The sequence below is a fragment of the Marmota flaviventris genome, chromosome 14, assembly GCF_047511675.1.
Source record: "Marmota flaviventris isolate mMarFla1 chromosome 14, mMarFla1.hap1, whole genome shotgun sequence".
NCBI lineage: Eukaryota > Metazoa > Chordata > Mammalia > Rodentia > Sciuridae > Marmota > Marmota flaviventris.
This window is the reverse complement of record NC_092511.1, coordinates 24,645,311-24,665,082: the sequence shown is the minus strand read 5'-3', so window position 1 is coordinate 24,665,082 and position 19,772 is coordinate 24,645,311. Positions and strand designations below refer to the sequence as shown.

The 19,772-nt window shown below is 40.8% G+C and overlaps 1 protein-coding gene across 4 annotated transcripts in view; it reads right to left on the bottom strand.

Moving 5' to 3' along the window:
• The window catches only part of Spast (spastin), a 58,665-nt gene extending 55,767 nt beyond the window's left edge, over window positions 1–2,898 (bottom strand). For 2 of the 4 annotated variants that reach the window (XM_027933490.2, XM_071601465.1), the window contains exon 1: window positions 2,239–2,897. In XM_027933490.2, coding sequence (XP_027789291.1) covers window positions 2,239–2,653 — 415 coding nt within the window. In that variant the 5' untranslated portion in view covers window positions 2,654–2,897. Of the gene's footprint in view, window positions 1–2,238 lie in introns of all 4 variants that reach the window. The other 2 variants (XM_071601464.1, XM_027933491.2) reach the window with 2 other exon arrangements.
• Window positions 2,899–19,772: the final 16,874 nt, after the last annotated feature.

Below are 19,772 nucleotides of genomic sequence, written 5' to 3'. Positions count from 1 at the left end.
GGTCTGAAATCAATCCTTTCAAAATGGTTAATATATAGCAATTTTCAGGAGTAAAAGTTACCAAGATACCTTTGATTTCTACTCACTATCCTCAACGTGGGAAAACAGATATTAACAAGCATTTTATATTATCCACATTTTATGTTTATCCACAAAGTTGGATACAAAATTTTTAAATTATGGCAAGTAATTTTTTAAAGTCTGCTGTCTTAAATATGTGTATCTTAAAACAGACTAGGAATAAACAGAATTTTATTTAGATAATTTCTTTTCTTTTTTTTTTTTTTTTGGTACTGGGGATTGAACCAACAAGCCACATCCCCAGCCCCTCCCCCCGCCTTTTTTTTCCTGCTACTAGGAATTGAACCCAGTGCCTGACTTATGCTATACATGTGCTCTACCAATGAGTACACCCAGTACCCCCACTTTAATCTTTTGAGTTTCAGTCCCCTCATCTCTAAAATGCTGATATCAATATTGCCTTCACCTAACAGGGTTAATTGTGAGGATTAAATAACACAAGCAAAGTTGACAGCATAATGCCTGACACACAGAATTTAAACAACAACAAAAAAAAAAACTTATGAAACCTGAAGAAGGTAGTATTCTTGCTTTCATTTAGAAAACATACATCTGTGCAAATTCAAGGCCAACCTCAGCAACTTATTAAGAACCCATCTCAAACTAAAAAAATTTTAAAGGCTGAGGTGTAGCTCAGAGGGAAAAAGCACCCCTGGGTTCATTCCCAGTACCAAATAATAAATTTTAAAAATAAAATAAATTGGGGCTGGGGTTGTGGCTCAGTGGTAGAGCGCTTGCCTGGCACCTATGAGGCCCTGGGTTTGATCCTCAGCACCACATAAAAATAAATTTTAAAAAGGTAAACACACACACAAAAAAAGGAAAAAAGAAACAAAAATCTTCCAGGCCCACACCTGTAATCCCAGCAACTGAGGAGGCTGATGTAGGAGGATCACAAGTTTGAGGCCATCCTCATGAATTTAGCAAAACTCTGTCTCAAAATAAAAACTAGAGTGGCTGGGGTTGTGGCTCAGTGGTAGAACACTTGCCTAGCATGTGTGAGCCACTGGGTTAGATTCTCAGCACCAAATATAAATAAATAAAAAATAAAGGTTCATAAATAAATAAATAAAAACTAGAAAGGACCTGAGATGTAGCTAACAGGTAAAGGACCACTGGGTTCAATCCCTGGTACAATACGTAATAGAAACATAAACCTCTGCTTTTGGTTTTGTTGTAAAATATGTATTAATTTATCCAACTCACTCACTTAACATTTCAACTTAGAAACTTAGAGGCTACCTTGGAATACTGATTTAATTAAAATCAAAGCAACCAAGGCAATAGTATTATGCTAAAATACAACTATATTGATGACTGTCATGAAACAGAAAGCAAATTCAGCTGTAATCACACTTATGTATTCCTTTAAAACTTAAATCATCTGTTCTTTTTATTCTGACATTACAGTATTTGCTTTCATTAAAAACCTGTAACAATGGGGCTGCAGTTGTAGCTCAGTGGTAGAGTGCTTGCCTAGCATGTGTGAGGCACTGGATTCTATCCTCAGTACCACATAAAAATATATAAAGGCACTGTGTCCATATACAACAAATATATAAAATCTGTAACAAGACCCAGCTTCTCCAATAGCAAAAATGTTTTGGAAGCCGGGCATGGTGGCGCACGCCTGTCATCCCAGCGACTCTGGAGGCTGAGGCGAGAGGATTCCAAGTTCAAGGCCAGCCTCAGCAACTTAGCAAGGCCCTAAGCAACTTAGTGAGACCCTGTCTCAAAAAAAATAAAAATGAAAAGGGTTGAGGATGTGGTTCGATGGTTAAGCGCCTCTTGATTCAATCTCTGGTACAAAAAAAAAAAAAAAAAACTTTTGGAAACCTGGCTCAGAGAAGTCATGGTTTACAATGCTAGAAAGAATCCGTGTGGTCACTCTAGGACAACTGTCACTATCACCAGCTTGTCTGGGTGTCTTATAAGGACTTGGGTCATGAAAAAGTATAGGGAGAAGGATGGTGTCTGCAACAAAGTCGATAGCTGAGGTGCCCTAAAAGGGGAGAGATTTAATTGGGAATTGTGAAACTGATTCGCAGGGACTCAAAGAATCCCGGAGCTGATCAATTCTGGGGATGCACCGCCCCTCCCGCAGGAAAGGAACGCAGGTGTGCCCTCCCTGGACCACGGTCCCCAACCCCCAGTTACCTTTCTCGTCCTCATCGATGCGCAGGGCAATGGAGATGTACTCGAAGGCCTGTTTGTGGAAGGCCCGGACGTGCTCGGCCTCGCCACCCGGCTCGGGTGCAGGGGGCGAGGCAGAGGCTGGCGTCGGCGCGGCCCGGGAGCTCCTCTTGGCGGCCATGAGGGCGCGGGAGAAGCGCTGGCAGAGCCACACGAAGAGGAGCCCCAGGTGGAAGGCCACCAGACGCAGCAGCGCGAAGCCTACGATGAGCGGGTAGGAGAAGTAATACAGGTTCCGCTTATGCGGCGACCGGGGCGGAGGGGCCGGCCCGGCAGCGTGAGGGGCGGGGGCCTGGCAGGAGGGCGGAGGCCTCGGAGGCACCGGGCTGCTGGGGCCGCCGGAGCCTTTCTTCTTCCCTTGTCCACCCGGAGAACTCATTCACAGCGCCCACTGCCGCGGCCGCCATAACCCGCCTCCCGCAGACCGACGGCGACCAAGCGGCGGCAGCAGCGGCCAAGGCGTCAGCGAGGGCCACGGACCCCCGCGCACCCGCGGGTCCCAGGAGCTCGACACCTCCACGCTCTGCCCGCTGGCCCCGCCCCTTTCTCCTTCCCCGGCCTGGAGCACAACCCCTTCTGTTCTTCCAGCGGTCGGTGACTCCAGCCCCTCCCTCTCTCTGTCCTCTGCCTCCTAGTAGCTGCTAGTGGCGGCCGCGCACGCGCACGTCCTCCAGTGTCTTTCTTCGGCGCGCGCTCACGCCGCCGTCTTTGTTGACCTGGGGTTTTATGCGCATGTGTAGTTTCCTCTTCTCTACTTCTTCCCCGGGGAACTACAGTCCACGACTTGTAGTTCCGCCCGCATTGGTCTTGAGCCCCAGAGGCTTGTCCAACTTCGCTGCTGCTGTGGGATGAGAATAAGGAACCCTGGTAATACACGCGCAAAGCAGGATTTGCGACTTGTGGTGGTGACTCGCCCAACTCGCTCGCAGGACTCCTAGCTCACAGTGTCATTGTTTTCAATTTTTCTTTCGTAATTTTCTACCAGTTGACCTAACTCTTATACAAAGGGTGGTTGATCTGAGTTCCATTTCAGAGGACGTGCATATCAATCTGGGAATTATCTGGAGAGAAAGCCGACACATTTCGGGTCACCACATATAAAAATTGTTAGCTCAGGCGAGTTGGCGCACGTCTGTACTCCCAACTACTCCAGAGGCCCAGCCTCAGCAATTTACCGAGGCCCTCTCATAAAATAAAAAGGGCTGGAGATGTTGCTCAGTGGTAAGGCGCCCCTGGGTTCAATCCCCTATACCGATAAATGAATAAAACTTAAAAAAAAAAAAAAAACCGAAAAGGGCTCTCTCAAAAAATAAAAAGGGCTGGGGGGTGTAGCTCAGTGATAGAGCTCATGGATAGAACTCCCATGGATTCAATCCCCAGTACCAGAAAGAAAAAATGAAAAATGTTAACTCAATGTGATAAGTTCAGTGATTCCAAAGACTTAAATTAGTACATGCTTATATATCTTAACCTGAAAAATTAATTATTTGAATAAGGTAATTATTAGGTTTTGTACAATAACCATCCCATAGTTTTACTAAGGAATCTGTGCTGTTTCTCTGTGTGTGTGTGTGGGTGTGTGTATGTGTGTGTGTTTTGTGTTCTTTCCTTTCCTTTGGGGGAACTACCTTTCATCTCTTTCCTTGTATTATTGAACACAGGGGTCACTTAACCACTAAGCTCTTTAAATATTTTATTGTGAGAGGTATCTATAAGTTTCTCAGGGCCTCACTAAGTTGCTAAAGCTGGCTTTCAACTTGCCATCCTCCTGCCTCAGCCTTCTGAGTCCAGGCGTTTGCTACTGTTGGGTAGGAGTTCAGGGACACCAAAATGGTGGAGACAAAATATTAAAATGAAGCAGCTGGAGGATAAGGAGACAGTCCAGTCCCTGTTTACAATAAATCCTATTACCATGACAACTCCCACCACAGGTTCAAATTTTAAAATGACCAATGAAAGTAAAGTGGGAAGTATTCTAATTAGGTTTTCTAAAGTAATTAATGGGGGGGAAGTTGGAAAATATTCTTTTTTGTTGTTCTTTTTAGATATACATGAAAGTAGAGTATATTTTCACATATTATACATACATGGAATATAAGTTATTCTAATTAGGATCCAATTCTTTTTTTAATTTATTTTTTAGTTGTAGATGGAAACAATACCTTTATTTTATTTGTTATTTTTTCATGTGGTGCCGAGGATCCAACCCAGTGCCTCACGCATGCTAGGCAAGCGCTCTACCACTGAGCCACAACCACACCCCCTAGGATCCCATTCTTATGGTCGTACATGATGTGGAGTTTCACTAGTGGGGTATTCATAAATGAACAAAATTGGTAAATATTCTGATTAGGTGCCATGAGATAACCAATGGGAAAAAATGGGGTAAAGTCTTCAATCAGATCCATATAAGGAAGAGACACCCCCATAGTTGAGGATATAAAACCCTAATTTCCAGACACTGGGACTTTGAGTCCTCCACCCCTCCTTCTGTCCCCCCAAACCTTTCTCTCTCTCTTCCAGCCCACTCCATTCTACCTAATGGAGTACCATCTTCACCTCCAATAAATCTATACTCTGTTACTTCTGTGTGTCTCACTCAATTCTTTGTTCAGGACACCAAAGACATGGAATTTGATTGGATATCATAATGGTAACATTTTGATGAGCCAGCCAGAAGGTGAGCCCCTTTCCAAGGGCACCCCATTGCACCTGCATAAATCCAACTCTCTTTTCATCAGGCTTTCCAATAGTACCACATTCAGACTGACAAGCAACTGACAGTCATCTGGGTCATCCCCAGAGTGATCAGAAGTTACCTCTATTCAGAATGTTGGAAACTCTGTTAGCCAGAAAGGGTGGATATCCTGAGACCTTATGAAACTCGAAGGTACTGCTTAGTGTCCCCACCATGTGCTTGACCTAGCTTGTTGGGATTTTTCATTATTTGTGTTTTTTATCTCCTCATGACCCTTTCTCCACTTCTCAACTACTTTACTTGCTTATAATGTCAAGTCAGAGCTCCTGGTTCTTTGCCACACTCTCAGTGGGCACAGGTCGGGCAGCTGAAAGCCACTAGACACCTGCCACTTGAAGACTCCTATGACAGGATAATCTGGTAGTGAGCTGCAGTTAGATTTAATCTATGCTGGACACAAGACAAAGCTCACTAACACAGGCACATTGTACAATAATCCTGTTACTCCAACCCTGTGGCTTCACTAAAAGGAAATTAGCTGAATCAAGCTCAACATGGCTCTGTCTCCACTTATGCTCAGTTTCCAGCCTTTTCCTACCTCATGTGGAAAGTTGCTCCTTCTCTGTCAATCACTTGTAGGCAAGTGATTGTGGGCATCACCTCCAAAACACCTGTTGTCTTTTCTTTAAACATTTTCCTGAAACTCCCTATGAAAGTTGGGACCTATTAGCTGTGGTTATTACACATATCTTTAGCCATTGGTCAAAAGAAAGCAGGCCAGAATAAAACTGGGTCACCCCCCCCCCATTTTCTGGGCTTACTAAGATTACATAAGGTAGGATAGGGACAAGTTGGGATACCATTTAGCAACTGCTCATAAATAGGACTACATGGGTTCTTTTTGGTCTGTGAATAGAGAGGCTAAACACTGCTATGAGAATGAGGAAGAAGAGGAAGAGGAAAAGGAAGGAGTTGTTACCAAGTTGTTAGGAGCAAAAGAAAACACCAGAGAGTTACATGGCCAAGGGCCAGACCAAAAGGACAGTCTATATTCAAAATGGAAAGAGGAAAATTGTGTCCCAAAATTAGTGGACAGAGTTCATGGTCTTGGTCATAGGAACTCAAAAGAAAGTGGCATGCACTCAACATAGGGACCAGAGATGTCTGGATAGAAAGCTCATTGTGAAATTTCTATGAGAACACCCAGGAAATATCCAATCCCAAGGTCCCTAATTCCCCAGAGGGATGCCTCAGGTGGAATTCAGGTTCCTAGTTATAGGACCTAAAAATTCTCCTCACTTACAGAATAGTCAACATGGTAGGGACCACCTCCATTTCATAGGACTCCCCAGTTGAATGTATCCTCCATCACTGGAAACATTTTGACAATTTGAGGAAAAATGACTGATTTTTTTTATTGTAATAATGCTTGGCCCCAATATGAGCTATGGGATTTAGAACAATGACCTCTGAATGGAAGCCAAAATTATAATACCATTCTGCCACTAGACCATTATTGCAGGAGACAAGGCAAGTGGTTAGAAGTCCCCTATATCCAAGCCTTCATGGTCCTACATCAAAATCCACTACTATGTCATGACAAGATTCCATGAGGGACCCCAGGGAAACTGCCCCAAATCCCAATACCCTAGATGACCCATTGTTAACCTGCCCTCCTTTCTCTTAGGGGGAACAGCTATGGCAACACCTTCCATATGATCCTTCCAGGAAGGAACCCCACAAGCCACCCTCTTCTCCATAGCTTCTAAGCCTCCAACATACCAGAAGTGGGATTCATTATGGTCCCTATGACCCCACTACCTCATGCTACCCCTCAGAGATGTGGCTGGAGCAGGGGAACGTGAGGATTCAAGTCCCCTTCTCTGTTACAGACATTCAGCAGTGTAAATCAAGACTAGGTAAATGTTCAGAAGACCCAGACAAATTTGCCAGCGGGCTTCAGACCCTAACCATGGCCTTTGATTTGTCTAGGAGAGACATTCAGTTTATCTTAATAGTATGCAGCACTCCAATGAAGAAGAAACAAATCACTGAGGCAACCCACAGGGAAGCTGGTGAAATCTTTGCCCATAGTCCAGAGGGAAAGCACCCTGGGGCAGAGACAGTTCCAACAAATGACTCCAACTGAGATTATAGTAGTCCTATAGTAATGACAAGGATAACTCAGATGATATGAGCCTTCTAGGCAGAGATGAAAAAGGGTATGCAAAAATCAAAATTATGATAAATTAAGAAGTATTACCTAAGAAAAGGATGAAAGCCCTGCAGCATTCTATTACAAGGTAGAAGAGGCCTTCCAGAAATATACTAATATAAACCCTCCTCTATAGAAGGCATTGCCCTATTGGGCCAACATTTCATTTACCAGTCAGCTCCAGACATTAGGAGAAAATTACAAAATCTCCATATATGGTCACAGAAAAACAGAAGCCAATTCTGCAATAGGGATTTGGAGGAAAGTAGAAAGAATCAGAGCAAAGCCAGATGGCAAGTCAGGCTTATGGCTAGTATAATTGGTAATGTCCTTGAAACCTATAAACTGTCCAGAAGAAATATAAGAGGACCTCAAGAAAATATTTCCTGCTTTAAGTGTAAAAGCACAGGTCATTGGGAAAAAGATTGCCAAAGGCCACCACTGGGTCCTTGCAAATGGTGTAAAAACACCTCAGAAGACCCCAGGCACTGGGGAATTGAGTGTCCCCATTCCAGAAGATGGACTAGGTCAGTCAAGACCATAGCAGCACAGACCCTCCTGGATGGAGAAAATGTTGACTGAGGATACCGGAGGTGGCCACAGAAGCTCCTATGTGACATTACCATCTCTCTTGAGGAACGTCAGGTAATCTTGGATGTTATGGGTAAGGAAATCCAATTCTTTGTCCATATAGGGGCGAGCTGCTCTGCTCTGACTGCTTATACAGGAAAGCCTTCTTCAAGGTCCATTTTTTTGGTAGGCCTTGAAGGTAGAAAAAAAAAACTTTACCCATCTCATACCTTGCCAGTTTGATAATCTGTTTTTTATTCATGAATTTCTAACAATCCCCAGCTCTTCTCTTCCACTGCTAGGATAAGATAAAATGGCCATACTGGGGGTATTCCTCCACTGGGGATACAAACCCCAAACACTCCTCGTGGCCATTTGTGATCCTGTACCTCAAAAGATTAATTCTTAAGTAAATACTTTAGCTTGTAAGCAGGAAGGCCAGGAAAAGTTATTTATACTTTTCCAGTATATGTAACCCTAAAAGATGCTAGCCATTACCCAAATAAAAACAATAACCTTTAAAAGAAAAGGGGAAAAGGGGATTACAACCTATTTTACATGAGCTAGTTCAATATAGACTTCTTAAACCTGCAATCCCCCAATAACACTCCAATTTTAACCATTCTAAAACCTAACAGGTAATACTGGCTAGTACAAGACCTGAGACTTGTTAATGAAGCTGTATACCCCTTAGTTGCAGACCTTTATACCTTGCACTCCCAAACACCAGGAGATACTACTTGGTTTACAGTACTGGATCTCAAGAATGCATTCTTCTCAATCCTATGGCATTTTTCATCCCAATATCTTTTTGCTTTTGAATGAAAATCCTTTTAATAAGGAAAGACAACAACATTCATGGACAATCCTCCCCTAGGGGTTTAGGAATAGGGTTTTGTCTGGGTCCTGGCAAGGGACATAAGGGATCTCAAACTCAATCGGAGAGGAATCCTTCAATAGGTAGATGACCTACTAATATGTAATCCAACTAAGGATATCTCTACCAAAACACCATACAAACACTCAATTTCTTGGCACAAGGAGTATTCAAAGTATCTAAAAAGAAAGTCCAAATCTCTCAAAATAAGGTGCAATCTTTGGAATATATACTAACTCCAGGGACCAGACAAATTTCCCCAGATATGATAAGGGTCATTTGTCAGTTGGGTCCACCAGTTAATAAACAACAGCTGTGCTCCTTTTGGGCATGGAAGGGTTCTATAGAATCTGGATCCCAAACTTTGACCTTATTGCAAATCTCCTCTATAAAAGCATAAAAGGGCCAGACTCAGAGCCCCTAGAATGGAATGCAGAAAATGAAACTGACTTTGGGGGCATTGAAGCAGGTACTTAGCCAGGTTCCAGTCCTAGGAATACCTAACCTAACTGAGCCGTTTACCCTTTATGTGGCAGAAAGAAAGGGAATAGCTACAAAGGTACTAACACAAGACCTGGGGGTCCAACACAGGCCAGTAGCTTATTTCTCTAAGAAATTAGAGGTGGGTAACTACAAGGTGACCAGGATGTTTGTGAGTGGTGGTAGCCACAACCCTTCTGATAATAGAGGCTACTAAGATTACTTTAGGGCAACCTCTTAAGTTCTTCACCCCACACCAGGTTAAAACCACCTTGGAAACAGAAAGGCATTTATGGATAATAGGATAAAGACTTACAAAATATTAGACAGTTGTCTTGGATAATGCTGAGGATAATATCAGAACATATAATACTCTCAATTCAGCCTCTCTAATTTCCACTGACCTCCTAGCTGAACATTCATGTGAGGAAGTAATGCTCCAGTCCTATGCCAGTCACCCAGACCTATCTGACCAACCTCTGTCTAACCCAGAGGAAGAATGGTTCATGGATGGTAGTAGTTTTGTCTGAAATGGTCAAGGGAAGGCTGGATATGCAATAGTAAGAACAGAAAAATTAATAGGAGCTCACCTCTTGCCCTCAGGGACTTCACTCAAAAGGCTGAGCCAATTGCCCTAACTAGAGCCTTAATAAAAGGACAAGATAAAATGCTCACTATATATGCATGACTCCAAATATGTGGTTTTGGTGTTTTGTGCCCACGCAACCATTTGGAAAGGAAGAGGCCTCTTGGCCACTTGACAGTCCCCCATTAAGAATACAGAATAAATATTGCAGCTGTTGGAAGCTGTGACTCTCCCCAAAAGAGTGGCTGTCATACACTTCTGGGGACATCTAAAGGACATATCAATAGCATCCCAAGTCAACAAAAGAGCTGATCAAATAGCCAATGAGGCAGCCATGATTGTAGGTCCAACCCTGGTTATGGCTTTATTCCCATTCCAGGAAGACAAATTACACCCAATCTATACTCCAGAGAAGGAATAGGTTGCTCTCAGGGCAGAAGTCACTAAAGAAGGAAAATGGTGGGAAAGGGATGGAAAACTTTATCTGCCATGTCAATTCAATGGAACACCATTAAAATGTTACTTGACTCTTTCCACCCAGGGTGAGAGGTCACCTGTGGAATGGCTATCGGACTTTTTCTGGATGCTGGCCTAAACAGATGCTGACAGACATCTTCAGGGATTGCTCTTTTGCTCCTATAATAATCCTGGGCCCGGACTCCCCCCACTGGTTGAACCTATACAACACAGGGTAACATATCCAGGAGAAGACTGACAGATGGATTTTACCCATATGCCTGCTTGCTGACGATTTAAATATCTGCTTGTCCTAGTAGACACTTTTACTGGGTGGGTTGAAGCCTACCCCACAAGGACAGAAAAGGGTATAGAAGTAGTGAAAGCCCTACTAACAGAAATAATTCCTAGATTTGGGCTTCCCTAAAGCTTACAGAGTAACAGTGGACTTTGTATCCCAGGTCACACAAGGGGTTGCCAAAGCCTAGGGAATTACATAGCATCTACATTCAGCTTGGAAACCCCAATCATAGGGAAGGTAGAAAGAACTAACCAGACCCTAAAACAGACCTTAGTTAAATTAAACTCTGTCAGGAAATCTCTGAAATAGGGTGACCTTACTACCCATAACCCTCATGAGACTTTGAAATGCATATAGGACCCAGCTAAATATCAGCCCTTATGAGATGCCATATGGGCGGCCATTTCTATCAAAAGAATTTGTGCCAGATCAGAATCTGTTGAACTCATTAAATACCTAACAATTTGGGAAATTCCAACTAGATATTCAAGCCATAGGAAACCAAGTCCTTTCAACTCCTAAAGAGGGAGAAACCTTTCAGGTTTTACCTGAAGATCAGGTGTTTACCTGGAGAACAGATGTTAATATAAACATGGAAGGAAGGATCCTCAGAGGATCAGTGGAAGCCAAAATGGAAAGGTACATATCAGGAATTCTGGCTACACCCACAACTATAAAATCAGTGGAGATCAACAACTGGATTCACCTGCCAAAGGTGAAGCAAGCATTGCCTGACCATTACACCCCTCTTGAGGAAACTTGGACCAGTGAGCCAGTTGAAGACCTCAAGTTCATTTTCAAGAAGCAACCACCAAAAGATATGTGAATGTCTCCTGATCTTATACCCCACCTGAGGTGGGCTCCAATTCTGGGAATTATCTTCCTCTGTGGGTTTCTTGTGTTTGGGATTCTGCTACTTCTAAGACTCTATTCTCAAGGATAAGGCCCTTTGCTGTCTCTTTAACATGGGGCTACTTTCCCAGAGGACTGCTATCCTAGTTTTCCCCATTTCTCAATTTGGAAGTTGTAAAAAGCATCTAAGGTCATTAGCTGGAATGCAGGACCACCTTCGTATTTATGATGGAGACTCATTTTGCTAGTAGCACCTATTGGGGCAGAGACAGGAATAGCAGTGTTTTCTATAGAGTTTGATGACAGGCACAGCCAACAGTCCTGAGCCAATCCAGGATGTGATTGTTTTAGGAGTTGACAAGTAAGGTTTAAGGTTTTCAAAAGGTACATCCAATCCCAAAATCCTCCCAGATGCTGATTTGAGCCAATTACTGGTCATAGGGTAAGAGTTAGTCCTAAGGTCAGGATGAGAAACTGGCCTTCTGGATATTTAAAACCAAAAAACTTGGGAGAACAAAATCAAGGAAATAAAAGGGCCAAGGAAAAAGCAGCCAATATTTAGCCATTGCCCTCTAAGTTCAACCAGGACCCAGAGAATGACAGGAACCTTCTAAGAGCCCATCAACTACAGTGAGTTTACCTGATATGCTGATCAGAGAGGACCGTAGAGAAGAGGAAGTCAACCACTACACACTCTGCAAAGTGGAGAATCTAGAGAGGGAATGTCCCTGATGCATCCAAGAGTAGTCATGTATAGTCCCACAAGACCCTGACCCATCCTGGCACCACCAGTAGAGGAAAGATAAAGGAGCCAAGAGGCTTCTCACATGTTTCCAAGAGTGATCTTGGAAGAATTTCAGCTGGCTTTTTAAGGGTAGATAGGAACAAGGTCAGTTTCGACTAACTTGTCTTAAACACCTGGCAGGAGAGTATAGCCAAAGCACAGTTCTACACGGACATTTATAAGGAAAAACAATTTTTAAAAAAAATATAACTTAAGACATATACTTGTGTCAGCCCTACCAAAAGGAAATAAAACTGGAGGTTATAAAGGAAGGGTTCTTAGTTGGGAGTGCCTAATAATAATGATCACCAAGGACTCCAGAGTCACAAGTTTGACCTGATCAATTTGAGCCTAGTCTCATAGAACTACAAATCTTCCTAATCTCATATATATATAAACTTGATTTTCTTTTTTTATTTTTATTTTTTTTTAATTTTTTAATATTTATTTTTTAGTTTTCGGCGGGCACAACATCTTTGTATATGGTGCTGAGGATCGAACCCGGGCCGCACGCATGCCAGGCGAGCATGCTACCGCTTGAGCCACATCCCCAGCCCCAAGATTTGCTTTTTTTATTGGTATGATTATAAATTACTGTTTTCAGAGACTGGCTGAAATACTGATTGCTTTTGTGCTAATTGTTTACAAAAAAGTAATCCTTTGCTGTCTTGTTTATTGTTGTCCAAGCATGATCTCTGCCTTATGTATGCCTTATCCAGTCACCTGCATCTGCCACTGTAGACCTCTGGACTGCCCTGATGCTGAATACCCTTAATTGTCCATGCCCCACATGATAGAGAACAAGGACTTTGGGTCATTTCCCCCAACTTTGCCCTCTTTCAGCAGGAAGCAGTTTGGAGATGTTGCCACCCATTTTTTCCATAGAAATGGAATGTAGAAATGGACAGTGGGGAGACAAAACAGTGGTCCACTTTATGCTTTGACATGTTTCTTTTTCTTCCTCTTCCCTAATCTCTCCCCCCTCCCTAATCTCAGGGGAAATAGGATTACCTTTCTTCCTCATCCTAGGCAGAGTTATATGTCCTTGAGCACAGCAATAGCAATTATTTTTCCTTTTTCTCAAATCTGTGTTCTCCTTATTACATTGTCATGAGGGACAAGGACTGAGCTTTCCATAACACCTATACTCGCAGCTACTCTGGAGGCTGAGGAAGCAGGATTGCAAATTCAAAGCCAGCCTCAGCAATTTAGTGAGGATCTCTCAAAAAATAAAAAGGGCTGAGGGTGTGGCTCAGTGATAAAGCACCCCTGGGTTCAATACCCAGTACTAGAAAGAAAAAATAAAGAAGAAATTAAAAAATGAAAAATGTTAACTCAGTGTGATAAGTTTAATGATTCTAAAGGTTTAACTAAATTAGTACATGCTTATATATCTAAACTGAAAAATTAATTATTTGAATAAGGTAATTCTTAGGTTTTGTACAATAACCATCCCATAGTTTTACTAAGGAATCTGTGCTGTTTCTTTGTGTGTATAGGTGTTCTTTTCTTTCTTTTGGGGGAATTACCTATCATCTCTGTTCCTCGTTTTTTTGTTGTTGTTGTGTTGTTTTTGTGCCAAGGATTGAACCCAGGGGCACTTAATCATTGAGCCATATCCCCGGCTCTTTTTATATTTTATTTTGTTATAGAGTCTCACTAAGTTGCTTAGGGCCTTGCTAAGTTGCTGAATTTGCTTTGAATTTGCCATCCTCCTGCCTCAGCCTCCTGAGTCACTGGTATTGCAGGCATTTGCAACTATTGGATAGGAGTACAGGGACACCAAGATGGCAGAGACAGGGTACTTAAAAGAAGCAGCTAGAGGACAAGGAGACAGTCCTGTCCCTGTTTACAATAAATCATTACCATGACAACTCCCACCAGAGATTGAAATTTTAAATTGATCAATGGAAGTAAAATGGGCAGTATTCTAATTAGGTTTACTAAAACAACCAATGGAAGGGGATTGGAAAATATTCTAATCAGGTATCATAAAATAACCAATAGGAGAAAATTGAGTAAAGTCTTCAACCAAGTCCATATAGGGTAGAGAACACCCCACCGTTCAGGATATAAAACACTAATTTCCAAACATTGGGGCATTGAGCCCCAATTGGCCTACTCTATTCTAACTAATGGAGTGCTATCTTCACCCTCAATAAATCTGTACCCTATTACTTTCCTGTGTCTCACTCAGTTCTTTGTTTGGGACACCAAGTACCTGGACTTCTACTGGACATCCCAACAGTAACAGCACCATGCCCAGCTGTTCCTCTATTCTAATGAGCTGCAGGCACAGAATCCAGATCACAGAGGTGAAAACATACACCCAGGTCAATCAGATTCTCCTGGGAAATGGCATCTTGGATGGAGACACACTGAAACAGAAGGTAGTCGGAAATGAGAGCTCCACAATTTGGTTGCTCATTTCATCCCATTGAAAATCCCAGATCTGCTGGGGTCCTTCTTGGACTGGTCACTTGATTACATAACCTAGCCAATTAATTGCTCAGTCTTTTTCTATTTCTCTCTCCCTTGTTCCTTTCCCTTTTTCTATCTTATCTATCTCCCTCTTAAAAAAAATGTTTTCTCTTTTTACTTGAGTTAGCCACAGTTGTTTCTTGGAATGCTAACTAATTTCTAAGGAATGCTAACTAATACAAAGTTCCTATTGTTTACAGACTGAGGTTTACAAATGTCTCATGAAAACTTTCAACAATCTTCACAGAGTGCTTGGCTGGCATTCATGAAGTCCTGGGTTTGATTCCCAGCACTCAAGTGGTCAGGGGAGCTCCACATGCTGCCCCAACTTTATCTAAATTAGACCCCACCGATCCCTACAAACATCATAGGCTGCTGCAAAAGAGACTTATACTAGATTTTCCTCTTACTGTTTCCTCTTTTCTATCTCTGTGCTTATCTCATCATTTTGAAATGCCTTCTTCTCTCAAATCTGACTTATTTCAGTTCCTGATCTCCTTCCAATAAACCTGGTTTCTCTTTTAAACTTTCTAGTAATTGTGGTTGTGTGAAATTTATTACATATAAATGTAATATATATTATGTAAATGAGATGTATACAACTTAAATGTACAATTCCAAAAAAATAATAAACAGCATCAAATTTAATAAAAATGAATATTAAGCCAGGAATGGTGGTGCAGGCCTGTTATGCTCGCCAGCCTCAGCAACAATGAGGCACTATGCAACTCAGTGAGACCCTGTTTCTAAATAAAATACAAAATAGGACTAGAGAGGAGGTGGCTCAGTGGTTGAGTGCCTGAGTTCAATCCTCGGTACCAAAAAAAAAGAATATGCTTGCAGCATGCTGTGAGCCCCTCCAATCTCAATCTCTTTTCTCTCACTCTGGAGGAAGCCACTATTCTGAATTTTTTATTAATCATTCTTTCCCTTTTCATTTTAGTTTCACAATGTATTCATAAAAGAATATGTTGAAACAGTTTTGTCTGATCTTGACTGTATAATTCTTATATTCTTGAATTGCTTTTCTGCTCAATTGTTAAATATTTGTCAACTTTTATTTTCTAAATATTTATTTTTTTTAGTTATAGTCAGACACAATACCTTTATTTTATTTATTTATTTATTTTTAGTGTGGTGCTGAGGATCAATCCCAGGACCTCGCACATGCTAGACGAGTGCTCTACTGTTGAGCCACAACCCCAGCCCTGTTAACTTTTGACTGACATTTGTTTTGGTGCTATTTTCCTTAAGTAATTAATTCTGTCCCCCCCCCCTTTTTTTTTAGAGCGAGAGAGAGAGAGAGAGAATTTTTTAATGTTTATTTTTTAGTTTTCAGCGGACACAACACCTTTGTTTGTATGTGGTGCTGAGGATCGAACCTGGGCTGCATGCATGCCAGGCTAGCGTGCTACCACTTGAGCCACATCCCCAGCCCCTGCTTTTTTTTTTTTTTTTTGAGATACTGGGGCTCAAATCCAGGTACTTATGCATGGTACACAAGTGCTCATGATAGACAACTGAGTTAATTCCAGTCCTGTAACTAACTTTTTTTAGTTGTTGATAGCCTTTTTTTTTTGTACCCGGGATTGAACTCAGGAGAACTTGACCACAACCCCAACCCTATTTTGTATTTTATTTAGAGACAGGGTCTCACTGAGTTGCTTAGCGCCTCCCTGTTGCTGAGGCTGGCTTTGAACTCTGAATCCTCCTGCCTCAGCTTCCTGAGCTTCTGGAATTACAGGCATGTGTTACCATGCCCGGCTGGACCTTTATTTTTAAGTTTTCCATAATATCACCCCAAAATAGAGTGGTTGAGTGGTTCTGGAGTAGACTGATTGCATTCAAATCCCTGTTCTATCACTTTCTGTAATTTTGGGGTAGTGACTCTGCTTCCAGATCTGATACATATTAACTAGTGTAGCAGACAGTGCTTCCACTCAATTTGGTGCTTGATATTTGTTGAATGAAGAATAGTATCTCTACACATATACTGTAATCTAACTAAAGTGGACTATTGGCAAATGTGTCTGATATTTTTTTTTTCCCTTTTCCAGGACCACTATTAATCCTTAGGTCATTTTTCTTTCCCTTAGAATGCTCTCTCCTACCCCAGCTGTCAACATCCTCCAATCCTCCAAGCCTTTTCAGAAGTTATTTTCTTGATAAATCCTTTGGTTATCATCTTCCTGTTTTTTTTTTTTTTTTTTTTGGTGGTATTGATAATTGAACCCAGTGCTTCACACATGCTAGGTAAGCACTCTACAACTGAGCTATATCCCTAGTCCTTTTTATTTTTTTGAGATAGGGTCTCACTAAATTGCCCAAACTGGCATTGAGCTTACAATCCTCTTGCCTCAGGCTCCCTAGTAGCTGGGATTACAGGTATGCACCACCATACCCAGCTAAAAATTATCCTGTTTTTAAATTTTCATGATATTATGGTTGTGTTACACTAGGGCTCTTATATTGCCTTGTGTGATAGTTATTTAAACACTTGATCTTCTCCTCATATAGACTGTAAACTTTCTGGTCACATTTCATATGTATTGCTTCACTTTCTTCATCTGACTTGATGCCTCACTTATAGTACTTTTAATAAATATGAGTAATTTGAAAAACAATTCAAACATGATAATTGTACTAGATATTTGTAGCCTTGTAATAAACCACTCCAAACTCACTGACTTAAAATAACAGCTATTTATTCACTCATAATTCTGTGAGTCAGCAACTTGGGATAGGTTCAGCTGGGTGGTTCTATTGATAGCCTCCCTTGGAGTGATTTATGTGAATGCAGTCACCTGATGGCTTGATTAAGTAGCAAGATGGCTTAGCTAGGCTCACTCACATGTTCAGAGGTTGGTTGTGGCTATTGGATGGGATACATGTTTCTAGCTGGAGAGTTTAGACTCCTTTACACAGTGTCTGGCTTCCAAGAGAGCACTAGTGGAATCTATAAGGCCTCTTGAAGCATGAACTTCAAATTTCACATTATCATTTCTGCTGCATTCTACTGTCAAAGCAACTCACATTGCCAACTGCAATGTAAGAGATGAGAAAATAAATATAGCTTGATAGTTGAGCAGCAAAGTCATATTGCAAAGAGGTATGTGTATATTGGGGCGGGGCTGAAAAATCCTCCCTAAATTTGCATTGTCTTTCTTCCTTGAAATGTATCTGTTAATATAATAATAGCTAGCATTTATTGAATTATTGATATGTGCCAAACATTATGCTGATTGCCTTACATTCATGATATCATTAAACTTCACAGTGAATTTATTGTAACTGGACATTTTAAGTAAGTTTTCATCTTCACCATCCACCTTTGCTTTCCATCCAGTGTTTCTCCACTCAACTTACTATGGGATTTGCCATCTAAACTCCACTTAGACTGTTTTCAATAAGGGCACCAATAACTTCCCTATTGTTGAAACTGATTACTTGTTTCAGTGTCTTTAACTCCACTCTCCTCTCTTTGCTTCCAGGAGACCATACTTTCTTGGTCTTTTTTCCCCCAAATATTTCTAGTTACAGATGGACACAACACCTTTATTTTAATGTGGTGCTGAGGATTGAACCCAGTGCCTCACACATGCTATGCAAGCGTTCTACCACTGAGCTAGATCTCCATCCCTCTTGGTTTTCCTTTTACCTCTATAGTTTTCCCCCACCTCTCTCCAAACACACACATATGTATATATCTATACATCTATACACATACACACACACACACACACACATATATATATACGTATGTATATATATATATATATATATATATATATATATATATATATCCCTTTGCAATATCACTTTCTTAGGTATAACATGAAAGCCTAAGATTCATATATATGTATTCTTTTTTTAAAATATTTTTTTATTTTTTAGTTGTAGTTGGACAAATACCTTTATTTTTATTTTTATGTGGTGCTGAGGATTGAACCCAGGGTCTCACACGTGCTAGACAAGCACTCTACCGCTGAGCCACAACTCCAGCCCCATATATGTATTCTTTATATATAGATATATGTATAGTGAGATGGAATTGTTGTGGCCATCTTTGCAAATAACCTAGCACAAAGATTATATGTACAATTTCCTCTTACCTCACGTTCAAATCAGAGGTTTAGCATATCTTCCCATCTAAAAAAGCATTCCCAAGTATTTTTCTGAATCATAAAGACTTTAGTTTTTGTCACAGGGTAAATTTGCATTCTTAAGTTTAAGGGGACAACAATAACCTTGCTGATGATTATTACAACTTCTAATGTTTATTGAACCATATTCATCTAAGCCGATTAACTTTACTGTCTAATTCAATCATCACTACTTGAGTTAAGCATTATTCTCTTTATTTTTTTTTTAATTAGGAATTTGAGGCTCTCAGAGTCTGTTAGTTACACACATATTAGTTAGTTACACAAACTGCTTCCGTGATTTAAGGTAATACTTCAGTTTTCTAAAATAACATTTTTACATGGTCCTTTATGTTTTATAAATTATAAAATAAACATATCTTTAGCTCCTGGGGCAGGAGTGATCCTTCATTCTTGATAATACAAATGTTGGGTTTCTGGCCTTTGACCTTCCAAAGGTTATTACTGTTGTTATTCAGTTGTTCTTATTTATTTATTTATTTCAATTGTTCTTGATCTTTAAAATTGTATTTATTTATTTATTTGGTACCAGGATTGTACCTATGGGCACTCAATTACTAAGCCATATCCCCAGCCATTTTTAAAAAAATTTTTTATTTAGTGGCTGAGGTTGTGGCTCAGCGGTAGAGCGCTCGCCTAGCACATGTGAGGCCCTGGGTTCAATCCTTAGCACCACATAAAAATAAATAAAATAAAGGTATCGTGTCCAATTACAACTAAAAAATAAATATTTAAAAAAGAAATTTTGAAACCTTTGCTTCTATAGCATGAAGAATATTTTCGATGTAAAATTGCATAAGAGGCCACACGGTCTTTTAAAGTTCCTTTTAGGGGTTGCCAAGCAAAACATTCCTAAGACCAGTGGTCCTGGTAGAGTACCTACTGAAGGTGCTTTAATTCTACCCACACATTTTCTTTGTTTCACAAGATTTGTCATTTGCTTAGAGAATAAAAATTCTGCTCCTCTTGGCAGGACCACAAATAAATAAATAAATAAATAAATAAATAAAAATAAAAATAAAAAAGAAATTTATT